Source organism: Tachypleus tridentatus, chromosome 10 (genome assembly GCF_004210375.1).
Source record: "Tachypleus tridentatus isolate NWPU-2018 chromosome 10, ASM421037v1, whole genome shotgun sequence".
Classification (NCBI taxonomy): domain Eukaryota; kingdom Metazoa; phylum Arthropoda; class Merostomata; order Xiphosura; family Limulidae; genus Tachypleus; species Tachypleus tridentatus.
Genome location: NC_134834.1, coordinates 55,927,659 through 55,947,796, shown reverse-complemented (window position 1 = coordinate 55,947,796; position 20,138 = coordinate 55,927,659). Strand labels below are relative to the sequence as shown.

At 33.3% G+C, this 20,138-nt stretch overlaps 1 protein-coding gene across 5 annotated transcripts in view; it reads right to left on the bottom strand.

Moving 5' to 3' along the window:
* Rae1 (ribonucleic acid export 1) overlaps positions 1 to 14,537 on the bottom strand; it is a 33,966-nt gene extending 19,429 nt beyond the window's left edge. The window contains exons 1-4 of one of the 5 annotated variants that reach the window (XM_076461532.1): positions 14,412 to 14,537; positions 4,333 to 4,539; positions 3,851 to 3,943; positions 1,518 to 1,604 (exon numbers count right to left, since the gene is read on the bottom strand). In XM_076461532.1, the coding sequence (XP_076317647.1) occupies positions 1,518 to 1,604; positions 3,851 to 3,943; positions 4,333 to 4,530 (378 nt within the window). In that variant the 5' untranslated portion in view covers positions 4,531 to 4,539; positions 14,412 to 14,537. Of the gene's footprint in view, positions 1 to 1,517; positions 1,605 to 3,850; positions 3,944 to 4,332; positions 4,540 to 11,894; positions 13,378 to 14,394 lie in introns of those variants that run through there. The other 4 variants (XM_076461533.1, XM_076461535.1, XM_076461534.1 and 1 more) reach the window with 4 other exon arrangements.
* Between the last annotated feature and the right edge of the window lie 5,601 nt (positions 14,538 to 20,138).

The window sequence follows — 20,138 nt, the reverse complement described above, 5'->3', positions numbered from 1 at the left end:
AGAGCAACTCATCATGCTATTTTATATTTCCATTTATTTTTGACTACAGTTTGCTCTCAGAGCACTAAACAGATGTGCTTTTATGTTCACAACTGATGTATAAATATTGTGAACCTGTTATCAGCTGCTGTACAAAACATTTTTAATGAAACTGGGTAGCTGAAACATAGTGTACCATTTGTTGTGATCTACAATGCACTTGTCCATTACAGATATCGAAACAGTTTTTATCACTGAAAGTCTGCAGACATACCACTATAGCACTGGGGGACTTAATCAAAGTACAAAGGAGACTGAAAAAATACACAGACATAACTTGAAGCTGTCATTCATGTCAAAGGTTTCCACACTAAATATCAGCATCAATGAAACTCAGACATTATTCAGAATGAGAATATCAATGAGATATCAAAGCAAGCCCACACTGTCATCTGCTCATGTTAGCTTCTGCAATTATGTAGCTCACATCCAAAATGATAAGTCTGAGCCATTTACACAGCCATGAAACAAAGTTGTTCGGACGTCCCTTCACATCTGGTGGGACAATTTTTTATCTATAGCAGACAAAATTAAAATTACTTAATATTATGCTTTGTGAAGACCCTGTTATCATAACCCCCACCTCCCAGCAAGGAAAAAGAAAAGGTGATTATTTTCATGTTTATAAATTTAATGACTTTAACAATTTGTAAATTCCTTTGGAAAGTCAGATAAAACACTCTACACGACCAATCACTTGGCAAACATGTTATACGCTGAAGCACGAGTCCAATAAAGTAAAGGGAGAGACAAACTTTTTCCAGGTTGAGTTTTGTTTTCCTAATTGATCTATCTTTATAGCTGGTAAGTGATACAAATTAGTCACAATAAGATTAAAAAACATTTTAATGTAAAAAGCACATTAATATACTTTTATATTTTAAACATTCATAAAATTTTGAAAATAATTTTACACACCACATAAACTTATACTATAAAGAAAATAGGCTTTGTATATCTTCTGTGGATGAAAATGTGACATTTTCAAATGTGACAAAGTACAAGTGAACTAGCATGGTATGGGCTGTTTTAGTTTCACATGTTGGTTTTTTTCTGTGGAATTTTCTTGAAAAGTATTTTAGCACAAAAGTTATTTGCTTTGTGATTTTTCAGGAAAAATGTTTGTTTATAACAAACTAATTTCAAAGTAAGCTGCAGTGCAATACCAACAGACATTTTTTATGCTTATGGTAAATTTCTCAGTGATATTTAGTGCTGGGCAGCCCCACCCACTATAGCTACAACCTTGACTCCACTACTAGTAAATGGTATCAAAATAAACTAGTAATTTGGTGGTTAAAGGTTTTTTTTACCTCTATTTCACAATAATCACTTACAATTCAATTAGTTTCTAAACACATGAAACAAACACAAAGAAAAATAAAGCATAAAGTTATGAGGAAATTGCAGAAAACAACCCATTTACATTGTTTTATTTCATATGACTAATAAAATCTACACAAACATTTATAAAATACCTGTGCAACTTGAATGGCCTGGTTACTGTTGAGGTCCCACATTTTAACACTTTTATCACATGAAGCTGTGAAGACCTTTGAACCATCCTAAAGACATAAAAAGACCAGAAGATAAACCATCAATATTTCAACAGCACAAAGGAGTTCCATTTTTAAACTCTAAACTTCTAATTGGACTTAGTTGTGAACAGACTGTATAACTTGCATAGCTAATACACAAGTCATATGGCACATTTAAAAGTGAAAAAGGTTTTAATTATGTTACAAGTTCAATAGCCATGATCAAAAGTCAACCTCAGATCTATCCCAAAACACAAATGCTGATTACACTATGTGAAAAAAACTTTTACTTTTTCTTGTTCCAGGACAGAAAGTGTATTTTCCAATTGCTTATGCCAAAAGTAAATGAAAAAGACCTATTTTTCTCTCCAAACTTTGTTTTTGCGACCTGGGAACATGTAATAAAAACATGATGGAAGACTATATTTGGGGGCTTATAAGTGAAAGTGATTTACATTACAGTCATGAATCTGGAAAAACTACTCACTTTTAAACATTTTCAATAACTTTAGTATAAATACATGTAAATCTTGATTCATATGTTGTTTTATTCAGACCTTATGTAAATGAAAATGTGCAAATTTGCCTGTTTTTACATAGAAAATAGGTTAATTTCTAAATTTCATTATCTAGGTCACAAAAGCAAAGTTTGAAGGTAATAATGGTCATTTTCTGTACTTTTACAACATAAGCAATTAAGAAATTACACATACTATCCAAAAACAAAATTTGTGTTATACAGTGTTATACAAGATTCAATACACCTTGCACACTACATTATGTAATAATAAATACTGAATGGCCTTTAAAATTAAGTAACAAATTTCAAAATATCACATTTTTTTCTTATATTTAATATTAAAGTCTAAAGTTCTTAATAAAGAACTAATTCTCTAGCCACTAAGATTTCCAGCACAAATTGATGTCTTATCTATAACCTGTTGCTTTAAAAGTTTTCCTGTTTGCTTATTTGTTAAAATGTAATCCCAGTTTTGATTCAAAACATTATAACCAAATCTTCAAATCAAAGTAATCCTAGTTTAAATATGAACATTTCATACCTCAGCCTTTAATTCAATACTTAACATTCCAATATATATATGAAACCATACTTGAACATTAAAATGGATGATATTCATATGAATTAGGTAATGTATGAAAAATAAATGTTAACAGATTAATGCACCAAAATCCAATTAGTTAATAAAATAAAGACAAAACTTTTTAATTTAAGTTTTAACATGTTATCTAATCACACCATACATTTCCTAATTGACTTGTAACCTAATAGTGCATTGTTCACCACAAAATATTAAGACATTCTCCAACCAATCATGAGTAGGAATACAGTCATTTTAATGAAGTAAATCTGAATAAAAGCATATCAAGTTTCATATTTTAAAATTTAAATTTAATTTGATGACTTTTAACTTTTATATAACCTCTAATAAAAAAAAACCAAAAAAGTGTTAAGTACCTTTTAAGATTTTCTAATAAAATTACATTATTTTAAGAATAACTATAGTGTATTTCTTGGATGTTAATTTATAACATTTATCAGATTATATCATTATATTCTTGTTTATTAAGATTTTAAACCTGGATGAAAAGAAACAACATACATCTAACAATGTGGCAACATTTTAATCTAAGAGGTTTGACAGTGTTCAAATCCTTGTTCTGTCGAACACATAATTAGTTAAACATATATTTTACTGTCCTAAACCTTTTTTCACAAACAGGGTTTGAAACTAACACCAACAAACAGGATAAATAAAACCACTATCACACGAGTTTTGATGTTTGAGAAAACGAACATGATACAGAAGATATATAGATATATGAACAGGATATATACATCTTTATATACACTTGATAATCATGACCACAGTTAGTTAACTTTAGAAAAAAATAACACTCTGACTTTGTAAACCCCTACTTGCTAGAGGGAGAGAAAAACTAGTAACCATTTGCTAGTGCCTGCAATAAGTGAAGTTGAGGCCTGACAACTAAAAGTTGTAACTACATTCAATATGAAAATAATGCATGCAACTTATCATGCATGACATTATTTAGATAATGAAATGGAAAAGGGTTTAGCTCTCAAATATGTTATACATATTACTTCATATTATAAATTACAAACATTCTCACTAAAAAATTTTCTGAGACAAAAACCAAAATTATTTCTCAAATATTTGAAAATACCCATATCTAACAACAAGCTCAAGGTCTGAATAGTAACTGCAGGCTATGGTTAACCTTTAACTTACATCACTCCATGCTACATCAAGAACAGGGCCTTGATGTGTCTGCTGAGCTTTTGGTATAGTTTGTCCAGTGTTTTGAACTTCCCAACATCTGACCTACAGAAAACCAAGATAAGAATTCTAAAATCCCTGAAAATATATTAAACTTCAAATAAACAAAATTAATTTAAAGAAGGCCATTTAGATCATCAAGGCCTTTTAACCTGCCACAGCAACCAACAAATGTATCAAACCCAAAACTAACATTGCTCACCATATCCCTATATATCAAGTGTTTAGCATTTCAACTAAAAGAAAAAATTATCAAGTAAACAATTCTACATTTAGTTTGATTGTGATGCTTTAATAATTTTTAGAAGAGTGGTGGATCACATTCGTGAGCAAATTAGCCTTTTGTAAGCTTGACCAAAAGCATATGTATAAACACAATGAAAATGTTATACGTATAACCAAATAATAAGTGAACATAAAAAAAAGTGATTTACCTGATTGTCCCAGCTGCCTGCAATCAAGAAATTCATTTGTATAGAAGCAGGACTAAACGCTAAACTGCTAACTGAATCATCTGGGGGTGAAACAACTTCATAATCTTTCATTGGATTGTGTGAGCCTGTCGTAGTAGAACCAAACACACTGCCACCAGTCCCACCAAAAGCATTAGTGCTTGTACCAAATATACTCATTTTTTAAGTCTGATGAAAAACAAAAGAACATTTTGTTTCACAAACTCTTATCTCATTAATAAGGGTTTCTAAAACATACTGCAAAGATTAATGTAAGATAATTCAGGCACACACTTTAACCAATCTACAGGTCCTAAACTACCTGTCTATCTAGTATAATATAATGATTTAACTACTGAAAACTGCATACTAATAATACACCTAAAAACAACCATAATCTAGAAACAAATCTCTGAAACAGCAGTAGTTGTCACACTAAACACATCTCTGAACCAGCAGTGGTTGTCACACTCCATTAAAAGTGGATGTGAGATATAAATGGTTTCTTTATCAGTTACTGTTTACATTTCTGTCAGCATTTTTGCAACCAAGTTATACAGTAAACAGTTCTCAAATTGCTGAACCTTACTTCCTAAAATCCTTCAAATTTTCTAAAGGCATCAATTTTGAGGCATACATCTTATTTCACTATATATATAGTCAGTTATGTGTAAAAGTAACAATTTTTTACATTTAAAGGTTAGTAGTAAACTATTTAATAAAAAGTTACAAAGTCCTACAACTTGAAAAGCTTTTACATGTTCTAATTTGATCCTTGAAGAGAGTATTTTCCTTTATCCTCACAAAGGATATTTAAAAAAACTTTCAAATATAGGATTTGCCATGGAATTGTCTTGGACAAGAAACTAGACTAATTTATTACACTTTGTCATGAATGAGGTTACTATTGTTTTCATTTTTTATCAATAATATAAATTCCAGGTGATACAAACAAATGTTGCAAAAAAATTACCAGAAGCTAAGCTTAAACCATTACAATCATCTTATTTCAATGGTATATGTTACAGCAACACTGTGCTGACAACCCTATGAAATACTAGGCAAACCTGCAAACCATGTACAACAGACCTCGAGAAATGCTTTTAAATCTAGAAGCAGCCCAAAAACCTAGGAGCCAAGCCTGATATGGAAAAGTTACAGAAAATGTTCTAGAATGTATGGTTATAGTATGAGACAGAGATTTTAAATTTTATTTTGTATTAAACTGACAGAAGTTATCTTTAGTAGCATCACATGATGTAATAACAGTCAGAAAGTGCTAAAAGTAATTTTACTTCTTAATTTCAGATATTTTGAAATTTTACCTAATGTATATAATGTGGGTCAAAGGAAATAAAGTCATAGGAAAGAAAATTTCACTTTATTTAAATACCATGAACAATTAAAGTAATAAAACAAAAAGATTTTAAATTAGTGATTAACTATGAACAGATGACTTTTACACATTAATAATAAAAATTGTGTGCATCATCACACACACACTAGTGTGTATTCATGTTTGTTTCACCTCTTTTTTTCTGGATTCATAATGTGCTTCAGTTGGATTATACAAATATAGTTTTGGTGTTGTATTATACTTCATAACTAAAACTAAAAGGCCACCTTAGGCTAAAAAATATATATCTCATGTTTTAGTAACTCAGAACTTCCCAATAAAAAAACTGAGAAAATCTTGGATGTGTTGTAAATAAAACAACAACACAAGGTTGAAACCACATAAATTAATGATAGTGAAAAAAAAATATCTGAGAGTAAGAAATCATAGACTGCTGGCCAAAATCTTAAGGCCAATGAACATAAAGAAAAAAATATGCATTTTGTGTTGTTAGACTCAACCACTTATTTGAGTAGAGCTTTGAGAGATGAAAATAAGAAAAGGGAAAATAAAAATAAAAAACTCTTTTAGCATTTAATAGGGAAAACGTGAACACTATGAAATTAGCCTAAATACTAGCTGATCAGAAGTTTAAGACTATACCAAAAACAAATCCTAAACAGGGTAGGAAATGCCCAACAAGAGGTCTCAGTAGTGAGTTACACAGCCTTCATTGAGAATAACTCTAAACATTCACTTTGGCATGGTCGATATAAGCGTTTGCAAAAGGCTGGCTGGAATGTTATTCCAAGTGGTGAAAATGGCTTCCCATAGATCATGCACTGTTTGGAATTGACATCCATTTCTACTGCCATCCACCCCAAACATTTTTAATGGAGTTCAGTTCAGGCAAACACACTGGATGGTCCAAAAGAATCACGTTATTCACCATGAAAACGACTTTGTCCTACAGGCATTGTGGGATTGCAACATTGTCCTACTGAAAGATCCAGTCATTTCCACACAAGCAAGAGCCTTCAGTCAATAAGGATGCTCTCTCCAACATGCCAATGTAGCCAGCTGCTGTTTGATGCCCCTGAATTACCTGATTCTCCATTGTTCCATGGAAGGAGAAAGAACCCCAGATCATGATGGAACCTCCTCCACTGTGTCATGTAGAAAATGTCTCTGGTGGAATATCCTTATCATGCCAGTAACGTTGGAAGCCACCTGGACCATCCAGGTTAAATTTTTTTCTCATCAGAGAACAAAACCTTCTTCCACTTTTCTATGTTCCATGTTAGGTGCTTCTCAGCAAAGTTAACTGAGCTGTTTTGTGGTGTGGAAGGAGGCATGGCCTTTGAAGAAGTTTACGGTTTTTAAAGCCTTTCTCTCATAGATACCGTCTTATTGTTGTTGAGCTGCATTCTGTATCCGTAATGGCCTTAATCTGATTTGGCAATCGGCTGGTGTCTTGCTGGACAACCTGTCTGGCACGTTCAAACTCTGTCAACCTTTTAGCCTTTGCTATATTTGTACCCAATGTAACACAGGAGATGTCAGTGGGAGATGTTAACAACGCTGATGCTTGAACACAAATGATTAAATCTCTTTACATGTTTACCACTTAACACTTCTTTTCAGTATGATCTTAAACTTTTGACCAGCTAGTATTTAGGATAATTTCATAGTGTTCACATTTTCCCTATTAAATGCTAAAAAAGTTTTTTTAGTTTTATTTTCATCTTTCAAAGCTCTACTCAAATAAGTGGTTGAGTCTAACAATGCAAAATGCACATTTTTTCATGTTCATTGGCCTTAAGAATTTAGCCAGCAGTGTATTATTGCATAAAACTGCAACAACTGTATTATTTAAATACAGTAACCTGTACATCTGAATTTCTTGCTGAACTTTATATTGATAATAATTTAAGAAATTCAAATTTTTCACATCACAAAATTTTGAACCAAGATAATTTCATTTAGTATGTATAACTCTAAGAGATTCTGGTATTACTTAAATTGTAAAACTGTGAGAAAAAGCAATGTGTACAAAGATGGACACAATAATCCTGATCAGCCTCAAAATCATGACCAGGATTCAAATGAAGTTAAATAAAAACAAAAAAAAATAAGAAAAATGCAGTGAAGTTACAAAATGGCTGCATATTATTTTAAATGAAGACAGGGGCATTGCCAGAAATGGCCATTGGGGTGGGTTTCGTTTCAGTGCTTGATGCAAGCACACAGGCACGAAGCCATGCTAGGGAGGTCTGGGGGCATGCCCCCAGGGAAATTTTAAAATAAAAACATTAAAGAAAAGCCTGAATTATGCATTCTGAGACCACCTTTTTGGCAAATTTCAGAATGTCACACTGAGGTGATTGTCTTATTTTTTTAATCATAAATAAATATATAGGCCTATATATATAATATATAACTTAAAGTTGTCAGGCCCAGCAAAGTAGGCCTACAGTCCTGTCATCAACATATAAAATATAGAGTCACTCAGGAGAGTGAAAAATATATGTAGTGTCTATAATCTGTATTCAAATGTCATGGACAGTGTATGTTCAGATTCTATGGATTTCAAGAATTAACTTCACAAATAAACAATGAGCAGCACTGTGGCAGGCTGGCAGCACCATTGGTACCATATATAGTGAATGACTCACTGCAGATGGCGCCAAAGGTACTGTGAATGTGACATTGACAAACAGAGGTTGCAATAAACAATCATTCACTATGTCAAGCCTGAAAAAGCAAAAGACACTGCATGGGTTCTTTAAACCCATTCATGAGGCTGAACCTGATCAATCTGCTGCAGCCAATCAGGTTGAATCAGAATTGTCAGAGTCATCACTGTGGCCTTCTACCAGTGCTGCCACTACCACCTCAGGTCCAGTCTGGAACATTGGAAATTACATTTCTGATGTTGTCAGCATTGGTAAACAGGTAAGTCGACTCCTCATTATATTAATTTTGTATTAAAAATCATGCAAACACTCTGATGAGTTTTAGACTGAATAGTCATTGCTGCTTGTGATTGTAGGCCTGCTCTGTGAAGTACAGCTCTAAGCCTTTCTCTTTGAGGTTATTACACTCTCATAACCAACTTTCCTTTGTGCAAAATAACTTAATTAGAACTATGTCTTTCTGTCTCTTTTAGATAAATGCTGAAACCAAAAAATGCCTCCTTGAGAATGCATGGAAGTCAGGGAGTGATTATGTTTTCCCCAAGTGTGGTCCAAGAAAGCTGCATTTTCAGCATCATTGGCTACTCTACAGTCAACATGCAAAGGGTGCTTTCTGTAAGTACTGCTGTCTTTTTGGTCCTGTTGGTGCTGGTGTTGGAAGAAGGCTGTTGAAGACTTCAAAGCACATAAATTGAAACAGTACCACCAAGACAGCAAAGAAAAAGCTAACAATTTTCAACAGGTCGTAAACACAAGTTCAACTTTGCACTTGCAGCTTGATGCAACTTTCAAGCAAGAAATTGAACAGAACTAGCAATATTTAATGTCTATTATTAATACTGTATTGCTGTGTGGGAGACAGGGTTTAGCTTTGAGGGGAAAATATGATTCTGGTCCAATAATTGTTAGTGAAACTGAAGAGGAGCCCATCAATAATGATGGGAATTTTCTGGCAATTTTGTACTATAGGGCAAAGGGTGATGTCAAGCTTTCAGCAAGCCTTAAGAGTACAAAGAGGAATGCTATGTATCTGAGTCCTCAAATTCAAAATGAAATAATCAATGCCTGTAATATTCATGTTCTTGATGCTTTGGTTAACAGGGTTAATGCTGCAAAGTGTTTCTCAATATTAGCTGATGAAACAACAGATATTTCAGGCATTGAACAGTTTTCTCTGTGTGCTACATATTTGCATGCCAATGACAACTCTGTTGCAATGAGAGAAGAGTTTTTGCAATTTACACCTGCTTATGATGTGACAGACAGAAACTTGGCTGATGTTATCATAATCAATTTAACAAAATATGGTATTGACATGGCTTACCTGCGAGGACAAGGGTACGATGGCGCTGCCTCTATGAGTGAGAAATTCAATTGTGTCCAGAGACACATAACTGGTAAATTCCCACTTGCACCCTTAGTACACTGCAGTGCCCATTCCCTAAACTTGGCAATTTCTGATGCTTGTAAAGAAGTTCCTGTGTGAAATTGCATGGGAGTAATTTCTTGTATTTAAAACTTTCTCAATACACCAAAACGAAAGCATGTTTTGGCTCTTTCAGTGGAGAATAAAGCATCTGAATCGAAAAAAAAAAGTTTGAAAGGTCTCTGCCCCACCCAGTGGGATGACATGCATACCCCAGTCATTGTCTTTCTAGAATTAATCCATGCAGTTGCAGATGCCCTTGAGACCAAATTAGGTTGGCAAGACAGATTCTGCCACGCAAGCCAATCAATTGTTGTGCTCTATAACACAGCCAGAATTAATAATCACTCTACTTACCAATTGCTAAATTGTTTTCCTTTAATTTACCTCTGCACAACTTACTGCAGCAACAGAACATTGATTTAGGTGCTGCAATGCATCACACAGAAATAGTGGAAGATTTAATCCGTTCACTCAGAAATAATACTGTGAATGAATTTAACAACATTTTCTGTGAGGCTCAAACTCTGTGTAGTGAGCTTCAAATTGACATCATAATGCTAACCCACAAACCACTAGCCCTGAGAAGTACTTTCGTATTGTTGTATTTGTACCATTTGTTGATCACTTTCTTTCACAAATATGTGACCGTCTGTCTAGTCACAAAACTCTCCTTACAAACTTCATGTGTCTACTACCATCAGGATCTACCACAGAATAGTCAGAACCTGCAGTACAACAATTTGACCAAATTAAAGAGTTGGTCAATATATACAAGGCTGACATTGACAGCACTTCACTAGCTTCAGTAGGTGAACTTAGGGTTTGGTTCAAATCACTTGTGAACAACAGACCAAAAAATGCCATAGATGCATATGCAATGTGCAATGCAGAAATGTTCCTAGTCATTTCTAGACTGTTGAAAGTATTTGCCATGCTGCCTGTGTCAACGAGCTCAGTGGAGCATTTGTTTTCAACTCTCAGAAGACTCAAAACGTATTTGAGAAATACCACCACTGAAGATCAATTGAATGGCCTAGCCTCATTATACATTCACCATGATATTAAAGTTGAACCAAACTGTGTTGTAGATGTCCTGGCAAGAACGAACAGGCATTTGAGCCTTTCATAGATATTCAAATGTATTTTTCTGGTCCTGACAAAACTTGCTGTATTAAAAGAGTGTTCAATGAGAAATTTGCATTTGACCATTTGTTGTGTGTGAAATTATCTGCCATGCAATCACGGATCTTTATGAAACTTCACAGGTGGCAACTGAACCTGTCTAAAAAGTTTGGGTCCATGAAGGGGGGTTAACCCCCAACCCCCCTGGCTATGCCCCTGAATGAAGATGGATAACTTTCTTGTTTAAACTTGAAAAAAGTGATTTTTCCTTAGATTCTGAATAAAAAGGAATTTTCAAACTATGAAAAATACAATCATTATATAATGCTTCAAGCTACATGTATATACACATTCACATACATACAATTGAAATAATTAACTCCTATATAAAAATTTTCTTTATTAAGCAGTCTTTTCAAGTTCTTTTACAGATGTGTGAAGTTCCCCTATTTTGCTTGTATTATTACTTTTTTCTTACTGTTCTATTATGGTTAACTGATTGCATTCACCAAACAGATTACTCTCACAAGACTTCAATAGCTGGAATAACCACTGTGACATTAATCATTTAATGGATATTTTACATAACACACAAAGGTAACTAATAGTCATATGTAATCACTGGCACATTAGCCTATTAGCAGAAGCAAAAAATACTACAGGTTCCATGCATACAGGCACTTGACACCCATTAAAAAAAATTTAAACATGTCTGTACAATGGTCAAAAAATGTTTGTGAAAAATTGAATAAAACTGTACCTGTCAAAGTTTTAATAATGAATATTGTGGTCAAGAATATATATATAATGGCCCCATCTTATAAAAATGCTACAGACCCCACCTAACCTCAACTGTATATAATCGATTTTTATGAGCTAACAGAGATAATTGTTCAGCACTGGTATTAGATACATTTGTATGAACTTAAACAGAAACTGATGTGTAACATAATATATTTACTGTTGATGAAGTCTTGAATTTCCAGGTAATTGAAGTGTGTGTGATTATGGTCAGAGAGTCAACACAATCCACCAGGTCACTGCAACCAATTCCTTTTCGTCATGTTATGACCATTCCTGTATGTGTAATCCTTGGTCTAGTTGCTCTATTAATTGCTCATATACTATTGAAATATTTCTATTTCTGGAAATATGCATCCATACTAGCAATAAGAACATGACAGACTCCCAAAATCAGCCATGTTCAATATAAGTTTAATTATTGTTCTCCCAAATAATTTTGATTTCTAATGGTAATAACTTTATATTAATGTACAAGAGCATACAATATAATACATAAAAAATCTAACAGCAGTATTTGTGTGTGCTGAGTTTTAAATGTCTAGTCATCTCAATGCAATATTACATATGCACTTTCTGAACGTAAACAATAACATGGTGACTTCCCTATTGTTAAATGTTTTAAAAATGGAAAAGATATCACTGCATGTTATGAAAGCTAGTCTTTCAAAAGTACAATTTTTAGTTTATTTTATCAAAAATGTCAAACAAATGATCAACATATCACTATTAACGCCATTAACTTGTCTTACTATTTTGATTTTGTGATTTTATACATTTAAAAGTTTTTCATATAGCCTTATTTAATGGTGTTCCCACACATCTAACAAAACTTGTACTAGAAACCTGGAATAATTTATTGTGTTTTAGCATTTTATATTAAAAATGTTTGAAACAATTTTTGGTGTTTTTAAATATTTTAACCATTTTAGTACAGAAACTTCAAAAGAAGTTATTTCTACTAAAATCTTGTTATGAATTATGCAGAAATACATGACATTTTGGGACAATATTGGGCCTCTTTGTCCATTTAAGGTGTTCCATCCTCTACACTAAATTAAAATATATTTTAAAAAAATTGAAGCTAACAGTCGTGAAGGTTTTTCTTAAACTCTAAATTTACTGCCTGTATAATAACTGACCGCAACCCATTCCAAATACCAATCACCCTATTATAAAAAATAAACTGCCTTAACTAACAATGACTCCTATCCTGCCAAAATTTACACTTCTGATCCTTAATCCTCCTATTCTCAGTTAAATATTGAAAAAGATAATGCATTCAGCACTTTACAATCTTCAACCCTCAATCAAATCCTCCTTAACTTTTCTTTTTTCAAAAGAGAACAATATCACAACACATCCATCCCAGGCACCATTACTGTAACCTTTCTCTGAACCTTTTCTAATAATTCAGTCTTCTTTAAGGCAAGGAGCCTAAGACTGAACATTTCAAATATGAAATACCCAATGATCAGATACAATAAAATTATAGCCTATTTAGACTTAAATTCAATATTTCTGTAGGTGCAACCTAAGATCATCTCTGCTGTACCACTAGCAATAGCACACTGCTTGGATGGGTTTAAGAGACTGATATACTATTACACAAAGATCACTTTCCTTCATAATTCTGTTCAGGTTATTCTCATCCAAATTATACTTACAATTCAAATATGATAGCACACAGACATTTTGCATTTATTATGATTAAAACTCCTCTGCCATTTATATGCTCAACTCACTAAATAATCTAAATCCTTTTATGAATCAGCACCATTCTTATCACAATTACAAATTAAGTAATTCATTAAATATTCCTCTGTCTATATCAATGGATCCCACATGAAAAAAATAATGTTAACTTTGCAGCACACTCATCTGATACTGCACCTGAAAACTGATAGTTTTCCTGATTAAAAACATGAAATATATTAATATCAAGATTATTTAGGCCAATGTGGCCTTATTAAACTTGATAATTTATGTGGTCATGTAAAAGCATACTTGATGACATACATTTACAAAATCTCACAGCAAACCTTGAACAGCTTCAAGGCACACCATTATGGAACCACTGATTTATATCATTGATGAAAATAAAAAAGAGCAAAGGTCTTAAAACTGAACCCTAAGGTAGCCCAATTGCAATGTTAATGCAGTTTAGATAAACTCATTTGTAAAAACACTGTTTTCTTCCATTCAGCCACTCTTCTATCCAATTTGCTGACTTATCCCACACACTTACAGAAACCAATTTTTACAAGCCTTTCATGTGACACCTTGTAAAATGCTTTCTGAAAATCCAGATATACCAAATTTACACCCTTGCCTTCGTTCACTGCTTCCGTCACATAATACGAAACCGTTCGGAAATAACAAACCTTTTAACCAAAAACTGAATAAACCATCGACATGAAAACCTAAAGTAGGTACTAAGAGTAATACTATTCATAATTCCATCACTAATGCTAAACACAATAAAGTACTATTAGTATTAGCTATACTAGGCCTATCGCATCTAAAAGCATAATAACTTCCACTCCAAGTTCTGCCATTGGCAGCAAAAGTCCTATTAGTTCGTACTACAATTTGCATAATATGATATAACATATTAATCCACTAAAAGTACAATATTATGGTTACAAGTTTAAACACACCATACACTTATACGTACAAACGTCACCTCCAAACTGTCTACTCGTGCAAAAGCCAAAACGTATTTCACAAATACTTCACTAGATGGTGATATAACACTTATTAATGCTTATTTATAAATTCTAGAGTAATGTGTAAAAAATACCTCGAAGAAACACACTAAAAATGATAATAGATGGAAAAAATAGTTCTAATGTCTCCTTTTAGACGACAACACATAGATTAGTTTAAAATCAATAATGCTTAAAATATTCAATAGTTAACCAACATAAAGTTTCGTGGTAGGTCAGCGACTTCCTTACCTGAGATGGACGAACACAGTAGATTATTGTGCTAAAATAAATTAGCGTAAAATACGAACAACAAAGAACCTTTTGTCTCTTCCAGGCTTCCTTTGCACATTTAACTTTGAGATGGTAAATATTTAACGTCACTGACTCTTTACGGTCAATCCCACTATTCGTTGGTAAAAGAGTAGCCCAAGAGTTGGCGGTGGGTGGTGATGACTAGCTGCCTTCCCTCTGGTCTTACACTACTAAATTAGGGACGGCTCGGTGCAGTGGGCTAACAACCTACTCACTTAAAATACTTGTTGAAGAATCCGCAAGCGATTGCGGCGCTATGTTCCTTGATGGAATCTAATGGTGATAACTAACTAACTAAGTGGAGCTTAGCCTGTATTTTCAAAATTTGAAATTTATGAGTTTCTTGTCCAGTTATGTTAAAAATATAAGATACAAATATCAATCGGCTACTTACCTTCTCCCTCGCCTTGGATAACGGTAAATTCAATAATGATTTCTTCTAAATTGAATTTCAGTAATGACATCTCTTATTTGAAATTTCTCAAGAGAAAGTAAGTAAAAAGATCTTAACTTATCCCGGTAAGATAGCTCTTCCGTCTACAGAATAATCCTTTAGCAGCCCTCCTGTAAACCCTTTCAAATCGGTCATAACTTTTTTTAAATAAAGAGACCAAAATTATATATAGCAAGTTTAGCTTAGGCCTAATTAATGATCTCTATAGAAAAATACTTCTTTTGACTTATAATAAATGGCACTACAAATACAATCTGAAATTTTATTAGCTTTACCACTAGCAATAAAGCACTGCTTCAATAGTTTGTGTGACTTATCCAGCACTGTATCAAGATACTTTTATTTAATTATGCTATTGATTGCGCTCTATCCTATATTTAATATCTGATGCAAACTGTTATAATCTAAATTCATTAACTTCACTTACTATTTCTTCTTAAAGATCAAATGAGAACTATTGGTGTAACTTGCCAAATGATCTAATCCATTTTTATACCTCAGCATTCTCAATACAGGTAATAAATACTTATGAGTTTAATGTAGTCAGCAAAATTTAACAGTTACGTTACTAAAAACATCATTAATGTAAATAGGAAAATGCATCGTTTCAGCTCTGTCTCTGACCGCAGAGTATTCTACTAGCAACAATGATCCACTTTGACTAAACTCCATCAGTAACAACGTTTTGCATTTTCCCACCCTTGCGTCTTGAAAATCTGAATAAACCAAGTTTACACCCCTTCTATTGCTCATATAACAATTGACCACAGGTCTGAAAAGTGCCTACTTGTGAAGGGAAAGGAAATGAAAAAAATAAAACGAAGTTAATTTGATTTCAGAATGGGTGAAAATTATGACATATTCGTGTTAATTGGCATGATAAAAATGTTGTTAACCTGTATACTAATGCTGTAAGCTTAGAAGCAGGAATTCAGGCAACCTGCTATCCTTCTTAAATAGTAAACAAAAATACAAATAAAACAGCCATTAATGGTCCAGTTGTATAATGAACGTATAAAAGATGTGGAGAGGATGGATCAAAATATATTCAAGTACAGGATGATATTAAGAGGTAGCAAATGGCATTCAAGTGTAGTTAGCAAAATTATCGATACAGCTATGAACAGTGCATAGCTACTACATAAACTCTGCTGCAAAAGTGCCTCCTTAGAACACTTATATTTCTGAAATACGAGTTTTTAGCTTCTACTTATAACGCTATGCTAATCCACCATGCAAAGGAAAAAAAGAGGTAAGCCATCACGCACGGTACCAGAAAGCAAATACGAGAAGACTGCCCATTTGATTATATCCCCCTATAAAAACAGATCCGATATGTCTACTACCTTAAAATAGCCACAACAAAATGTGAAAAATGCAGAAAGGCTTTCATGTGAAGTGTTTCAAAGAATATCACATAGAATAGCGTAATGGGAGAATATTTGGAGAAAAAAAAGAGGAATTTGATCATTTATGTATGTCTATCATCTGGCATTCTCTGTGTGGAACATCATTTATTTCATTGTTCAATGCATCTTCTGAAAATAAGATCATATTTTTGTTATACTTGTGTTTTATTATGTCTAAGTATGGTGCAGTACAAAATCATTTCCAGAACATGTCACTTTAGCATACATTACTGTGCAAAATTATTTGGTCAGAGTCAAAAGTTAGATTTCAATGGAAAGCAAATCCCAGATGAAACACCGAAATTTTATTAATCTTCATATTTAATACAACATAAATTCAGTAGAACTGCTAGACTTCAGCAAACAACAACAACAAAAAAAATTACCAAACCATCACACTGTCTCCCCCATGTTCATGGTAGAATTTATGCATAGAAGTAAGTATCTTTCACCTTTCTTCCGCTGGACATACAACCTATGCTTTGAACCAGCTATTTTTAACTGAACCTAAGTGATTAAAAATACAATCAAATAATATCTCATTATTTCAGACTTCATGTAAGTTACCAAAAGACTAATAACTAGAAATTCACTGTAACAAACTCATTAATGCAACCACTATTTATTTACGTTTTATCCTAACTAAACTGAACCAATACTTTTGAAAAATCCCAAATCTCAAGCTACTAGTGCATCATGGGGGCTTAGTCTTAGGACCATTGCTAGTTTTGATTTACATGAAAAGACATAGATGAAAGTTTGGTTTCTTTTGAATTTCGCGCAAAGCTACACGAGGGCTCTCTGCGCTAGCCGTCCCTAATTTAGCAGTGTAAGACTAGAAGAAAGGTAGCTAGTCACCACCACCGCCAACTCTTGGGCTACTCTTTTACCAACGAAAAGTGGGAATGACTGTCGCTTTATAACACCCCTTCGGCTGAAAGGACGCGCGTGTTTGGTGTGATGGGGATTCGAATCCGCGACCATCGGATTACGAGTCGAGTGTCTTAACCACCTGGCCATGCCGAGCCCGTAGATGAAGGAAGGAATGGTGAATATATTACTTAAATTTTTTGATGATATCAAGTCTTGAGTGTTGCTGGCTGTGAAGTGAGTTGGGAAAGTACATGGCAAATGGGTTTAATTATAACAAATACAAGATATTGCATGTGGGCTAGTATCATTTGAATTATAAGTACGGTTTAATTGGAATAACCTAAACACTGTCAAGAAATAAAAAGAACTTGGTGTAATGGTTGATCAGTCACTTAAGCCACCCAAGCAATGTGAGGCCCAGCATGGCCAGGTGGTTAGGACACTCGACTCGTAATCCAAAGATGTCGGGTTTGAAACCCCTTACACCAAACATGCTTGTTCTTTCAGCCTTGAGGGCGTTATAATATGTCGTTCAATCCCACTTTTCGTTGACAAAAGAGTAACCCAAGAGTTGGCGGTGGGTGGTGATGACTGGCTGTCTTCCCTCTTGTCTTACACTGCTAAATTAGGGACTGCTAGCGCAGATAGCCCTCGTGTAGCTTTGCGCGAAATTCAAAAACAAAAACAAAACCAAGCAATGTGCTTTTATTAGTGGTTTGGCAAATACGATTTTAGGTTTTAATTACAAAAATATTGAATAAAAGTATGAAGATGTTTTAATTTCATCTTATAGGTAGTTTACTGATAAGGTCACATTTGGGGTACTATATTTAGTCTTAGAAAAGAAAGAAATTAAATTGTTGAAAAAGGTTCAAAGTAGGGTTACCAAAATGGTACGTGGGTTGAAGGGGTTGTCATATGAAGAGAGATAAAAATCTTTAAACTTGTTTTTTCTTAAAAAACAGAAGATCTCATTGAAGTGTTTAAGATGATAAAAGTAATCTTTGATGTTGATGTGTCAACATTTTTCATACTTAATAGTGAGAATTATAGAACCAGGAGACGTAAATCTAGATTTTAGCAAGGTAGAAGCCGTCTTCAGCTAGGACAATTTTATTTTTTAAATAGAGTTTTTGGCTTATTGAATGGGTTGCTTTCGGGTGTTGTGGAAACAGTAAATGCGAGTGAGTTTAAAGATAAGCTTGATAGCTACATGAATTATAAGGGTTAACTTTAATTTTTTTAATAGTTTTAATATGTGTCAGTGGACCAGACAGTTTAGGTGAATCAACAGGTCCCTTGTTGTCATTAAATATTATGTTATGTTATATAGCTTTAAAGTTAAATAGAAGATGCAAAGGATTTTATATTTTTCAACAAAATAGTTAATTAAATTGTTATATATAGAATATAATGTCGTATAACGTTCACACCCTATAAGAATGATTTCTAATTTGATATATATATATATATATATATATATATATCAGAGATAGAAAGTATCTTCATTTACTTGTACTCTCATATAAAATTCCTCAAGATATTTTAAAGTTTAAAAAATAATCACAGATATAGGAAATTGTTTTGGCAGATTCTTAGGTCTGTGTGTAAATATTCGAGATTTTATTATTTACTCGATAAACTGCACAAAAGGATATTTCGAGTGTGTTTGTGTGTGTGTGCGTGTTTTTCTTATAGCAATGCCACATCGGGCTATCTGCTGAGTCCACCGAGGAGATATTTCGAAACAGCCGTCCTAACGTTTGACTTGAAAAACTAGAAAAAAGGTACCTCATCAAAAATACACACCACAAATTCTTTAGGTACTGGCTCGCCATGGTCAGGTGGTTAAGGCACTCGACTTAGGATACCGTTATCTAAAAACAAAAAAGGAACGTAGTTTCTAGAGAAGATATATTAAAATCGATTTAAGAGGTTAATTAAGAAAGTGAAAACATCATTCTAGAACAGCAAATGAAAGAAGGTTTCTTTCTTAAACAAAAAAAAACGACCAAAACGTTAACTTTAAATAGAAACACGTGGAACAGAAGTTTCAAAATACATCTAAAATACCAATCAAAGAGATACAAGACTTTCATAGCATGGTCCGTAGATATGAAACACGATGAAGTGACGTTATCTCAAGATCTAAAGCAAGAGCATAAGATAAACAAAAACTGCCAAAACATCGTCTTAGACAAAGAACACTCAAACGTCAGTCTGACTTTGTCAAAGATGACCGAATCGCGATCTCAAAATAAAATAAGATGAAGTATTGTTTCAATAGAAGAAAATACAATTAGAACGTAGTTTCAAGCAACTCAGAAGAAAGTGAAAGATTCTAAAAAACCCTATAATTTCCAATATAATATTCCCTTCAAGCTGTATTTTTATCAGAAAATACATAGGCAATAAAGGAACACCAGACCATTGTTCATATGCTAAGACACCTCACGTGTAGTTGACTTTTTTAATACCTGCTATCTTTGAAAGCGATCACATTATCTATGCTTATATTGGTTACTCAACAGATGGTCACCAAGAAAAACGTACAAGGTCAACAGGAAAAAAAAATCTTGTTAGATCAGAAGGTAGATGCCCTTGGTGTGTTAAAATGTCTTGTAGAGCCTAAAGCCCTGTTAAAG